At 30.1% G+C, this 14,696-nt stretch overlaps 1 protein-coding gene across 4 annotated transcripts in view; it reads right to left on the bottom strand.

Annotated features, from left to right (window-relative positions):
* LOC107445027 (Vesicular acetylcholine transporter) overlaps positions 1–14,696 on the bottom strand; it is a 299,143-nt gene that overhangs the window by 26,219 nt on the left and 258,228 nt on the right. For all 4 annotated transcript variants that reach the window (XM_071184877.1, XM_071184880.1, XM_071184878.1 and 1 more), the window contains 3 exons: positions 12,670–12,723; positions 12,355–12,541; positions 4,053–4,236 (listed from right to left, as the gene is read on the bottom strand). In XM_071184877.1, the coding sequence (XP_071040978.1) occupies positions 4,053–4,236; positions 12,355–12,541; positions 12,670–12,723 (425 nt within the window). The remainder of the gene's footprint in view (positions 1–4,052; positions 4,237–12,354; positions 12,542–12,669; positions 12,724–14,696) is intronic.

Raw genomic sequence — 14,696 nt, 5'->3', positions numbered from 1 at the left:
AAGTAAACATTTTCTCGTCAACGTAGATCCGTAAAACTACTTTTAAATATGCGAAAGCGGATCTCGATTAATCGAGGAAAAATAAGAATAAGAGGGATTTAGTTCAACAAAGAGTATCCGTACACGGAGAATAAACCGTAGGGATTTCTAGACAAAGGGAAATGTCAACAGTGCTTTTTGAAATGATTAATAGAGAAACGTTGCTTTATTAAATGAATATTCGCGTTTAATATGATATAGTAGAAAAGAGATCTACAGGGAAAAAATAACTTCAACGATTTTCGCATGTTATTGTCGGAAGAAAATTTATTAAACAAGACCCAAGCGTTAAAATGAATGAAACTCCGGACTGACATTATACTAAAATATCTCATTTCTATTAGCTATATATTGAGATTAGATATTACAAAATAAATAATATTTAATGTCAAAAAACATTTTAAAAATAAAATACACTTTTATATGTATTTAGATATAGGGTCCTTTTAAAAACGCGCAGCCGGTATCCTAAAATGAAAGAGGGAGATCTAATTTATTTCTGTAATTGAATTTATACTGCTAAAATAAGATAGTTCAGTTTATGAGGATATATAAGTAATATAAATATTAATATTTAGGATCTGAATTCAGAAAATAGATATTTTTTGGTAAATGGTTGGCAAAAGTGGGACATATCTATTTTTTTTTCAATGCCTATACATTTAAGCTGACCACAGGCCTTAGTAAACTAAAGCATTGGTAGTGAAATTTCTAAGAAAAAAAATTCTAAACACACCTCTTTACTTTTAAAAAAATTATGTCTGGTAAGTAATTTGTGCTGTTGTTCCCCGAATTTTAAATTGGAAAGGTAAAACAGTGAGTTTTCAAACATCCGTACAGAAATTTCACTATCAGTTTTTTAGTTATTTGATGATGTTGGTCAACTCATATATAGCCCACTTTATTGGGCTATGCATTAATCACTTAATTTTATCAAAATAGCCTATTTTTTGTTCAGTAGAATCTCGATCGATTATTTCTCAGGTGACTATTGATTACGAACGATATATACAGGAAAAAGGTGGATGCTGGTGAATATTAAATATTAAATAATGACTTGAATATGTAAAAATAGTAATTAAGAATTGATGGATTTGAAAATCAATAACGGTGGATGCGGGTGAATATTAAATATCAAATAAGGACTTGAATATGTAAAAATAGTAATTAAGAATTGATGGATTTGAAAATCAATAACGGTGGATGCTGGTGAATATTAAATATCAAATAATGACTTGAATAAGTAAAAATAGTAATTAAGAATTGATGGATTTGAAAATCAATAACGGTGGATGCGGGTGAATATTAAATATCAAATAATGACTTGAATATGTAAAAATAGCAATTAAGAATTGATGGATTTAAAAATCAATAAACTTTTAATGTGTACAAAACATGTTAATTGAAAAAAATTATGTATTAAGTGGGAAAAAATAAAGGAAGCACCCTAAATCATTTTAGATTCTAATGATCGAATTTTCACATACTAGGACTGAATCTTAATGATTCGAAGGGGTGACCACAAGCATGCTAATTAGCTAGTGCAGACGATATTTTAAGTTGCGAAATCAAATACAAAAACGTACTTTTTCTGAATAAAGATATTTTTTCCCGACGATTTATAATATAGGACCCCCAAAATATAGGAGTAGACACAAACCTGGGAAATGTGGCCCCAATATTTTGGTCAGGAGAGGGGTCGAAAGTTTGGAACTTTTAATGTTAGTTTATTTTTATCTATTTAGTCCTAACTCGAGTAATTTTTTAGCAAATTAAAAAAAAATTGAGCACAATTATAAAATTTTGTTTGTCCAAAGATAATTCTTCACAAAAAATAATATTTACTAATTATTTAAATTTTTTTATTATTTCATTTAATAACGGTCGAAAAAATTTAAAATGTCTCGTATGCAAATTTTTACGTTATTTTAAGCAACATAATTTTATATAGCAACACGCAAATTTAGAACGAAATCAGTCCACTCGTTCTAGAGAAATCGAAATTTAAAAAAGTTAGATACTGAATAATATATGAATAAACGTATTTTTTATTGAAATACAATAACCTTAACAGAACAAAAAAAGTTATCAGACTTTAAACAGAACAAAAAAGATTCATATTCGCGGATGTTTTCGGGTGCCAACGAACAGTTTTGTGTAGGGAAAAAAAAATCACAATTAAAGGGAATCTGAATTCATAGTCCTAAGATTGCTCATTGCCTCGAAGAGGCCTTTTATCTTCCATACTGATTTAGAAAATTATGTATTACTTTTTCATCGTGATTTAAATAATAATTAACTTGAATGTTTATAAGATGATTGAATATTGATGAAAGAGTTCTGGATTCATAACATATTTTGTAACCCTCTGATCCAAATGGAGCATTGGTGTCCCTTTTATATGTTTCTTTTCTGACGCTCTAACTACAATTAAAAATGTATCTTAGTATATTTTGAGAAGACCATTAACAGTCATCACTAAGAAATTAAAAATTTCTAATTCTAACCATGAATTAATAAAAAAATAATAAATTTTCCCCTTTCTTTGACCAAAATTAATTCAAAATAAAGTAAATTGTGCAAAAAATATGTTTTATAATAATTTTGCATCAAAGAATTAATATATCAGATACATAATAAAATATTCAAATGGTAGTAAATATTAAGGGACCCGCAAGCAAGGGGACTTTTGATCAGTTAAAGTTTAAACTTACGCAACCATATTTTCTGAATGTCGATTACTGCCCATAATTCGATGGTCCAAAATTTGATAGTAAATCGCTTGAAAAAAATATAAGTAAGTTCAGAGAAATTACGTTTTTGTGTCCGTTTCTGCAACGAAATTGATAGTTAGTTCATTTTCTGTTAGTACTTTTTATTAGCACATCTTAACTATTAAGATTAGCACTTAATACTGGAAATTCCGATCATTAGGGCTAAAGTTGTACTGGGTGATACTTTTTTTCTGCAAGCTACCCATATAGATCAGAAACATTCTGCATACACGTATGCAGACTACACGCATGCAGCTAACTGTGCTAAAGTATAAGTATATACAAAGGTTAAACAAAATTGTGGAAACACTTCTATACTAATTCTATGTAAACAATCTTACTTTCAGCATGCAAATGTTTTGAAAGATTTTACGTGGCAAGACTATTGGCATAATTTGAAACATCATGCTTGAACCTATTAGAATACTGTCTTTTTTTCTTCCTATACAAAATTTGCGTCGATCAAAATGAGAGCATGGAATTAAAAGCTCCTTTTCTTTTTCAATACCATTATAATTCTAAAAGCATTCTAAATATTGATATTCTACAGAAAAATGTGTCAAGGCAGAATTTAATGATATGTTCAGCAAAAAATTCTTAAAGGAAAATATTGCACACAGCCCATTAGCAGCCTTTTTCCTTATCGGATGGCATACTATCCAAGAATTATTGCAAATAGTGTAAATATTGTACACAACCTTTTTTCCATTGTATTACTATTCATTTATATCAGGCTGATGTAACTGGGGAGCAACATACCAGAAGCTGCGGACAGCCGCTGGAGAGATGGATCCACTAGCCGTGCACCTTTACCATTACTTTTATTTTACTTCAATGTTTGTGCCGTCCATATACTAGACTATTTGCTAACCCATGTCCTTATCTAATCTCCTTGAGCCATGCCAGATCCGATGAATCAGTAAGAGACTACCGGGGCCGGTACTGAGTAACCATTGCAAATCTAAGTCTAATGATTTCAGTATTGCTGGTATTAAAGCTAGATAGAAGTTATTAACTTTCCCTCATTTTGGTAGAACGGAATTTCGTATGGTTAAAAACAACATCATTTCTTAAAGCTTCACGCGTTATCTCTCAAGTTGTGCCAGTAGTTTTGCGCCGTAAAATCTTATAAAACATTTGCTGCTAGAAGAAAGATTGTTTACCTGGAATAAGAAGTATTTCCACAATTTTATCTAACCCCCGTGCTAAACAGATATCCGAAAATAAAAGTAAACATACTTTTCATCATTTTATTTCTTATTCTGGCCCAAGTTTGTCGGTCTTCAGTGGTCAGTAAGCCAACAGGCGGTTGAATGTTTTCTTTGTCTTTTGCCATTTGACTCACTAGACGCAATTGTTCCGCAAGAGTATCTTCGGATGGTATCTCATCTGAATTTGCTGCTTTTACTTGCAGTGTAAAGAACTGAAATGAAATAAGGGTTGTTATGACTGATTCGTTACATCTCTTAACTCATTTGTGTCCAGTGTCCATAAAAATGGACAATTGCTTGTATAAAAAGGAAGAAAAAAAGTGTTAGAACGTATGTTTTATCGCTAGAATTTATTTTTTAAAACAGTATATCTCTGTCTACTATAATATACTGATGGTATAAATAATTATATTTGGATTTAAAGTTGATTCACGAAACTTCTTTGGAAAAGCCATCAATTTCAGGAATGCCAACTGCTTCGCTTTTTGAAAATGTGCATGATACATGTAATGAAGTCGCTTTTCAGATGTCACTTCGAATTTTTGATATGTAGTGGTGGAAAAATTACTTAAATGGTAAAATACTAAACTAAACTTAAATTTCGTTTCCTCTAGAAAATACTTCTTCACAAAGTGGGGCAAGTTGGCATCTTTGAAATTATGATACCACAGTATTTAATGAAATTTTTAGCTTTGAAAACTTTAGTAAAGACATAAATCTAAGGCCAATGCCTGCTTATTTTTGTAGCGGCTTAACGTTATCTAAAATACAAACTATTTAATCTTTTTTAAACTTCAATTCGCATTCCAGTTAGCAATAGCTAACTGGAAAGAGCCACCTGAAAGTTAAAATTTCAATATGGATCGGAAAAGGGCCGTAAACGGCTTTAGGTGGCCAGACGAATTTCGATGATGATTCACAGCGCTTATTCTAAACTAAAGCAGAGATGCCAACTTGTTCCACATTTGCATTTTTAGTCACCCTTGGCCACCCTGCAGAATTGATCATTAAATTTTATATATAACTACATAATCATAATTTAACGTTCATCTGTCATCAAGAATACTCCATTTGCATTTTCACCTCCTCATCGAACCACCACATCGATCAAGATAAACGGATAAAGGGCCGCAGAATCTACTATAAGCAGAATCTACCAATACGGAAGCGTCTCTTTGGATATCTTCGTAATAAGTTTTTATTTTTTTTTTGTTTTATTATTTTTTTTTAGCTTATACCAGCATCACTTGATATACTGTTTGTCTAAGATAGGTACTCTGACCGCCACTAAGTCTGCGGCAGTCTGGTGCTATGGAAACAAGAAGAGGGCATTTTAGGGAGGGTAGCTTCGATGAAAGAGGTCTCTTCTCTCGCCGAAACCAATCCTAAAGAGGGATCCCGCACCCCTACTTGAAATTATCATACCTCGTTACCATAGTCACCGCCACAGCTCTTGACGAATGTCTGGCAGATATCTTAGACAAACAGTACACCATTCGCCGGAGTGTAAAAACACTCCGCACAGATTCGTAGGGAACAGCAACAAATTAAGCAAAAACTTAAAAACATTAAAACATTCGAAATACAAAAACAATTAGAACAAGGAAACATTAAATAGAATATCAACAATAGAAATATAAACAGAATATATTCTTCGTTATAAGTTGCATCCACCTACTCGCATATTCGATTTTCCCAATATTGTTGTAAAATTATCTCATATAAAGTAAAATAAAATGTGTTCTAAAAATGTATTTTTCTTGTTCATCAATTCATCTCGTCAATTATAATATTAACCATTCAACAATAAAAATAAAAAATTTAAAAAAAATCTTTCCCGATTTTTATTGATTTTATATTTAAAGCTCATTCTTTTAAAAGCTGAAATACGTGTGAAGCATAATTAATATTGTTTGTAAACATGTCTTCTCATAAAATTCTTTCTTATTATCATTCTGTCTCATTCAGCAATAGAATAAACGAACAAAACGCATTTCATTTCCATTTCAAGTAGTTTCGATCAGTTCGTTCTAAGTAGAAAAGCCCTTCTGCAAATCAGAGCCTCAATATTCGTTCTACGTGCCAACCATATCATCATGCAAAACCATCTGAATAATTGTTCGCAACTATATCCATCTCTAGCGATAGTAGCGCGTCCTCGCAAATCCATAAGGGACCCTCGCTGCCTGAACGCAAATGTAGATTCTATAAAGGCATGCATTGCCTTCAAAGACTTGGTAATGAGGTAGAGATGCTTTTGCATAATGAATATCGTTTCACTTTGCCACCTAAGGAATTGCAAGATAGATGGCGCTGCTAAACTTTTTCTGCTCATTTACGGGAAGGAAATTAATTTCCAACAACTGGAAAAACTGTCTAATTGTTAACGACTTTTCTATAGAGTAAAATCATAGATCAGTGTTAAATGCTCTCGAAACAAAGAGTTTCTGAATCTATTGGGGACAGTATATATTTACATTGAGTAAATATTTAAGGAGTATTTATTTATCTTGTTTTCTCACTTGAAACATAATAATGTATGTAAAAAAATTATTTTACCAAAATGCATTTACTTATCTAAAATAAGAAATTTCTCTTGTGTTTTCCTGTCTTTCCTTATCAGGCAGCTAAATATTTTTTTTCTCCTATTCTATTATATACTACTCAATTTAAAACTCTTCTGAGAATATTTTATCGAATAATATTTGACATTTTGGAATTGCATAAGGGAAAACGGATAAATATATATATTCTTTTCAAAAATATATTTAAGAACCAAAGCAGTAAGCGTAACGCTCAGTATAAATTTTTAAACTTCATATCATTTTGGTAAACATAAATCAGTACTACAATTTCTTTACTGTTTATAAAGTTAAAATTCAAAATTTTGGTAAGTTTATTTTTATTATTTATGTTATTTTACTTCATTTTTATTTTGTATTTTTATTTCGATTTTGTATTTTTTTTCCTTTCTATTTAAATAAAGCAAAATTGTTTTTTTTTCCATCAAAATTTAGGACAACATCGGACAACACATTATCTTAAAAAATTAATCTATGGAAAATGCTATCGGCGTTTTGTACATTACATTTTTGGACAATCCTACATTTAAAATAAAAGAAAATTGCATTTTGTAATGGAAATATTTTATATAAAATCTAAGAAAGGGCTGAAATACTCGAAAAATTCCTTAAGATTGGATTAATATGTTTAACACGTTCACGCCGGGGTGACCCACCGGTGGGTCAAGCTAGATTTTCTCATCTTGGCGGCGCATCGGAGTAAAAACTGGTAACAAATAAATTTCATTTTTCAGTTTTTTTCCGGGAATAATAAAAATCTATAACTACCAATTGTTTTTAACGGATGCAATTTTTGTATTGAATTGCTTCTTCGACGTGATAAATTTTCTTACAGTGAATTGTTATTGTTGAGAATAGATTAACTCCTCCCGAATATTATCTAATATTGAAATAGTTCTTCTTCCAGTATTTTCTCTTTTCCCGTACCAGTATTTTCACTTTTCCCGGCGTGAACGTGTTAAAGTAATAATTACTAATACTAATTTTGTGGAGAAAAAAAAATGTAGAGCTGCCTCTTACATTATTTTTTGGGTATACCATCAAAAAATCAAATTACCTTTTCTTAAAATCACTCATGCAGTAACATAATTTATCTTTTCCTACCAAGGACAAGGTTAAGGATATTATTAAATATTCGTCTTGTTTTAACTTTAGACCATTACTTTTATTTATAAACATTTCGTCTCTATCTAAGAAGATTCAGCTCAGTTAACTTGTTTGGCTCTGTTAACATCATGAATGTCCTAAATCGGCATGATATATGATATGTGAATATATTCTTTTGAGGTATTTATAGAAAAATTTTCCAATAATTTATGTTAATTTCTGTCATTAGACTAAGTTATAAATTTACTTTAAATATTTGTTATAGATCAAATTTAAACTTAGATGTTGTCTGTGCATAAGGTTTAGTTCTGTGTTACGCTTCTGAGTTTTGAGAACTGTCAAGTATCGATTCTGTCTAAGTGTAAACACCCTATTACTTTTTTCATACTCTTTACATCACTACTTGAGTTTTCGAAACAAACATTTGGAAAAGGCCAATGTAATCAATTATTAACTATTCGCTTCTGCGTAAAGCATCACATCTATAAAGAATAGTTACCTCGATTGAAGAGAGGCCATAAGCTAATGCGATGTTTCTACAGAAGTGACATCTTTTACGATCTTGTTAAGTAAAGTCAAAAGTACTTTTTCCACTCTATCTCAAATCCCGCGTGTCACGTGAGCAGGAACTCTAAACCTAACGGTGCACACTTCCAGCTATTGTAATCTCTTAAGAAGCTCGAGTTTTTCTTCCAATGTTGCCAATTCACGCATCTAAACTTCTTTCAGAATACCGATTGACTCTTTCTTTCTTTATGTGTGACTAAAATCCTCCTATTCTGGTAGAGATTCGTGCTTTTATTTTGAAGATATACTTTCTATTCTTTCTTTTGCTTGAATCAAGCACAAACAAGGACTTTAAAATACTATTTTTTTATCACACGATGTCGTTTGTCATCTGAATATATTTGTATTCAGAAACAAAATAAAAGTTTACAAAATTTTAAAAATGAAAATGAAATTTTGCTTAAAATCTTGTTATCTGTTGGAGTTGGACGTGACATTTTGTTCTTAATTTTTAGCCATATTGATTTGATTCTAAAAAGAAACATTATACTATGATAACCGCACGAACAATGCTTATTATTAAATTTTGTTTTGTATTTAATATAAGTAGATTTTTTTTGTTAAACTAATACTTAAGCCATGTCTAACATCTATATTATATAAAACTCTATTGTTTATATTCTCACAAAACCGATAAAATTCCTTTTCGTTCGAAAACTTTTATTCTCAGGAATATGATAGATGTACAAAGAAATTGCACAAACGAAAAAGATGCAATTGGTACCGGAAAATTGCACTAAAAATTGCCGAAAAAGATCCTCAAAACATTTGATTACTGTTTTCAAAAATGTGCCTAGCTTAGGGCGCATACCGCCTGCACATCACGGGTATCATAGGACATCCCCTGGTACCCTGCTGGACATTAAATGTGACTGAGGAACCCAGACTGCTTTGGTCAGATTTGTAAGTGTCCATCTTTTGAGGGAGGCAGAAAGATCTTCCCTACTTGCAAAAAAATGCTGTGTTCAACCAGCTTCGCCGGAACATACTCTACCATGCCTTGGACATTCTAAGGTGGATCTTACCATAGATCCCCTTTTTGTTGCAGATTTTTTTGTTGTTAGTGACTTTCTGGAACTTGTCTGACATATGTCAGATTAAGAGGATAAGATGTCAGATTGAAAGGATAAGCAACAACAACAAACGTGAGTCACTTCCTACCTGCGGGTATTCATTGCAGCTGAGGCAAGATCATTTGAGCGATTTCCTTGATCATCTTTTTGTGCAATTCTTTGCACATCAGTTGTATTCTTGAGAGTAAAACGTTTTCTGGAGCATCTTTTCCCATTCTTGTATTAATCTTTTAAATGTGAAAGTGGAAATTTACCTTTCAACTTCTCACAGCTTGTGTTCCGATCAAATGTTCTAAAACAAACATTACTCCTGTAGATATCGCTCTATCACCATCAAATTTTTGCCGTCTTCTTCAGATTCACACTTTCCTTTATGTTGGTTTCAATTATACTTATTATTTTATGTAAATAACATAGTAATTTGGAGATTTGGTTTAGTTTTAATGCTACTTTGTACTGTCGTGCGACAGAAAAATATTTATAAAAGCGCTTTACGATCGATTTCTTCACAACTATTTTACTTCCATTGCAATTGCTAACAACATCAAAAAATTTCGGGAAATGAATAAAAAGAAATTATTTTAATATGGTAATCGTACGAAAAATGCCAAATAAATAAAATTCTCATTATTGAGTTTTTTTTCTCTTTCGTTAATTATTCTATTGCACGTCAGTATACAGGTATGCTAACTGATATGTATTTTTATATATATATATATATATATACACACACACACACACATATATATATATATTTATATATGCATNATATATATATATTATAAAGTAGTATAGTATAAACAGTAAAATTTTCAGCATTTTGCCACTTTTTAATAAAGTATGTGTTTCTTCTTATGAGCTTTGTTAGAATGTAATAGTGGTCAAATGGTCAAAATCAGTTTTCTTTAAATATATTGAACCAAGAATTAAATATTATTTTCATGCCACTGAAAAAATTTCCTCTGAAAGCAGATGATATTGACATCTGTGTAATTTTTGAAGGGAAGAGTTGCGCTTTATCAACAAAGAGGGGCCGAAAATAACGTTGCTCATTGAAAATAAAATAAATAATTGTCAACCTACTTTTTTTTACTCAAGCACTACAGCCCATTTTATACTTATCGTCCTTTTAAAAGAAAGGTTCCTTTTTGCGGAAAAATGTGATCTCACAAATGTTCTGTTTATTGAAATCATTGTGCAAAAACAAGATAGTTCTTTCTCTGTTATAATATATTATTAATATAAAGGCAGTAAAATCCTGTCACAATGAACTTTCTGCGGACCCAGAAATAAGTCCTCTATGGTACATTGTATCAAAATACTTTAGAAGAAATAATTTTTTGCATGTGACAATAGCATTATTAGAAATTGTGATATCGATTATTAACTGATTAAACAGATAATAAATTAAATATTATAAAGAAAAATAATGATTGGATTAATTTATTGGTACAGAAGAAATAAGAGATTTCGATTGACTACAGTTCAATTTTAAGCTAGAATTCACCAATTTTTGTATCAGAAATTTATAAAAAATTCAGTGTTTTCCATTCCTTATTTTTTGTAGGGAGAAAATTCAGATTACATAATGCCAATTTCACTTGCACTTTAAAAATAACCAAAATTCCATGTTCTTCATCGTTGGGGGGGGGGAATAAGAGAGATGTTCTACTTAACAACTTGTTCGCGTTAGTTTTAACTTAAAATCAAAGAGCATGTAAGATTTGACGCAATTTAAAGAAATGTTGTCACTTGCAAGTGAAATGAAGGTAGGGAAATAGAGAAAAATAAAAAAATGCGAAATTGAAATTGGTATTCAATAAATGAACTACCAATTTTTCAACTGTTCATTATAAGCGTACAGAATATCGTAAGTTAGATAGAAGTTCAGAATTGATCACTAAAAAATATCACTGGAACCAAGTATTCACTGTATCCCAAGTTTATTATAGCGAGGTTCGACTTTAAGTGTAAATCTGAAGTCAGAGAATAGTTTTATTTCAAATGTAATTACATCCCGTCTAAAGGGTCAGCATAAACACTACTCCATTTTTTCCTACTTAGTTTCTATATTTTCCATCTCCTGTTTTTATTTTCTGATTTGTTTGTTTGTTTTGTTTTAAAATTCCATTAATTGTTTTTTTTTCCTTCCAAATTTGATTACAAAGTAGCATTGAAATGTGCATAACTAAAATTTTAATGCTTTTAAATTGAAAGAAAAGGGTTCTTATCAGAGGTTTCACAGATTTTATAAGTTGTAAGTTTTTAGAACTTCTGTTTAAAAAAGAGTACTAGCGTGCATGCTAAGATAGACAAAAATACTTAAGTATCCAATGTGGGAAAAGGGACTAGGTCTCCTAGTTCTTGTTTACTTTTCAATTGTAGGGATTTGTCACATGTGCACCATTAACTATAAGCAAATTAACTGAAATATCAATGACTTACCACGGTATTAATAAAATTTAAAAATAAATGTAATAGAGATGCCACGCATGAATTCGACGTGCTAACAGCCTCCACACAAACTGCTGACCTCATAAATTCCTATCATAACTATTTTAACAAACATGATGGAAGGGACAGGGGACGCTGCGCGGCCTAGGTACTCAGCTCAACAAGCAAAAGAATAAGATGAATTCGACGTGACCAAAATAAAGTTATAAAAATATAAATAAAGTAAGTGGATTCATACGAAACAAAACCTTCCACGAAGAACTATAATGTTCCCGATCAACAATGTATTAAAACCTTTCACTTAACTATCACTAAAAAAGTTAAGATTCTTAATGAAACTACAAAAATTCCATAGTAGTTGGAGGGAATGGTATTGTAGAAAATAGATAATTTATTAAGAGGCTCTCTCTTAATTTGTAAAAAAAAATTAGTTCCAATATAGGCTGTACGTTCTCTAATTAAGTAATAGAATCTCCAACTCGTGTCCCATGACTTTAAAAACACCTCATAGATTTTTTTCGCTCATATAATTCATTAAATGCTTTACCTGATTTTTACAAGCAACGATTATGTGCCACGGGTCATCAGGTCCTTGATGCTCTGACATGTAAAGTTCATCTTTGTTTTCTCCTGGTCTCCTGTAGCTCGAGAAGAAATTTGCATAAGTCTTCATACACAAGGGAATTTCCTTGCCACCTCCTCTAACTTTGATGACATCTTTTGATAAGGATTTACTGCAATCAAATAATACCATTGAGTGACGATATAGGCCATGCCGAAAAAAACAGCAAGCTATTTTTTAATAACCGTATTAAACTTTTGAAAAATAACTGTGTTACAAAACGAAAATGAAAAGTATTACCTGTCTATTTTCTTTTTATAATCCAGTGCATATAATATGAATTTTGCGGCGAACCTAGAAGAATAAAATTTTCATCACTTAAAACTAATACGATATAAATTTAATTATATGAAGTATTTTGGACTAGACCTGTATTCGGATAACAGGATGTTCAGATTATAGAGAAAACATAATTTTTAAATCTGTTTTAATCAGCAATCAAGCTTTCCTTAATTAGCAAGGCTCTATATCATCTCTTCATAATTAGGAAGCCCAAAATAATCGACCTTCCTATTGGTGAAATCCCAACAATATAAATATGCAATAATAGCAATTGTGAACATGTTAAGCAAAAATTATGAAAACAAATTTTTTCATCAATAACAGTCTTAATATTATATTTTATGTCAGACAGTCGAGTTTGCGGGCCTGGAGCAGTATCTAATCTAGCTCTGAATGTTTTTGGTGTATGCATTAGCTGAGAATAAATAAAAAAAGCTTAGTTATGTTTTGAAATGAAATTCAACGAATCATACTCATAGAAAAAGAACTGTTACAAAGGTTGAGAATGATTTTCCGAAAAACATGTATCTTAATTGTTAAATTTAGTTATTTTGATTGAAAGTGAAAAGTTCGAAGGAAAAAACAGGTTAAATTGTTTTTAATAAATGTATATTAAATAAATGAATATATATATATTTTTTAATTTTGCTATTTCTTTTTTCCACTGCAATTTTACTTACAATTGTTACAACAGTTGTAACAATTAGATATGATAATTATACAGGTTAGAAAATTACAGGTTTCAAAAATCCTTACGAGTTGAAAAAAAAATACTGTTACAGAGAACTGTTACAAAGGTTGAGAATGATTTTCCAAAAAACGTGTTTCTTAATTGTTCAATTTTATTTTGTTTAAAATTGAAAAGTTCAAAGGAAAAAACAGCTTAAATTGTTTTTAATAAATGTATATTCTTCTCTTAATTTGTTCAATGCATTTTCATTAGAATAATTTTTTTTAATTTCGCTATTTCTTTTTTCCACTGACATTTTACTTACAATTTTTATAACAGTTGTAACAATTAGATATATAAATTATACAGGTTAAAAAATTACAGATTTCAAAACTCCTTACGAGCTGAAAAAAAAAATACTGTTACAAAGGTTGAGAATGATTTTCCGAAAAACGTGTTTCTTAACTGTTAAATTTAGTTATTTTATCTAAAATTGAAAAGTTCAAAGGAAAAAACAGCTTAAATCTTTGTTAATAAATTTATATTCTTTTCTTAATTTGTTCAATGTATTTTCATTAGAATAATTTCTTTTTAATTTTGCTGTTTCTTTTTTTTTTAATTTTGCTATTTCTTTTTTCCACTGACATTTTACTTACAATTTTTATAACAGTTGTAATAATTAGATATAAAAATTATAAGTTAGAAAATTACGGGTTTCAAAAATCCTTACGAGTTGAAAGAAGAAAAAAAAACATTTTTTCTCGGTACTCGAGAGTTTCACACAGGAGCCTTCACCAACAAAACATTAATTTGTTTAGCACATAAAAAGATACAATTCTGCATATTTATATGGAACAAAGAATAGTGTTAGTTGTTCAGACCTCATTTTTATTTGAATTAAGACAGCGTGTCAATCAAATTGAGAAAGAAAAATAACACTTCGAAATCGACATCGGTTAACAGATTAGAATGTAACAAATTTGGATAATCTGGGTTCGATTGTTTACAAACTTATGCTTTAAATTATTTACAATTAATCATTTAAATTACTACAATTTAAAAGTGATACAATGCAGATTCTTGGACACATTTAGCAACAAAAAAAATTACTTATTTTGTTATTATATAATTTATAGCAATATCTCATTTCTTGAAAACTTAATGTAAAATTTTTGTGTTTTTAAATTATTTTAATAAAAACTACTTTGATCTAATAGTATATAAAAACCTTATTATATGATAAGTTTTGTTAATGAAGACAAAACTAATAGCAAATAAAGATATATGCAAGTCTGGCGTAAAATATTAATGCAGA

The sequence above is a fragment of the Parasteatoda tepidariorum genome, chromosome 9 (genome assembly GCF_043381705.1).
Source record: "Parasteatoda tepidariorum isolate YZ-2023 chromosome 9, CAS_Ptep_4.0, whole genome shotgun sequence".
Classification (NCBI taxonomy): Eukaryota; Metazoa; Arthropoda; class Arachnida; order Araneae; family Theridiidae; genus Parasteatoda; species Parasteatoda tepidariorum.
The sequence above is the reverse complement of the archived record's forward strand: the minus strand, read 5'-3'. Positions and strand labels throughout refer to the sequence as shown.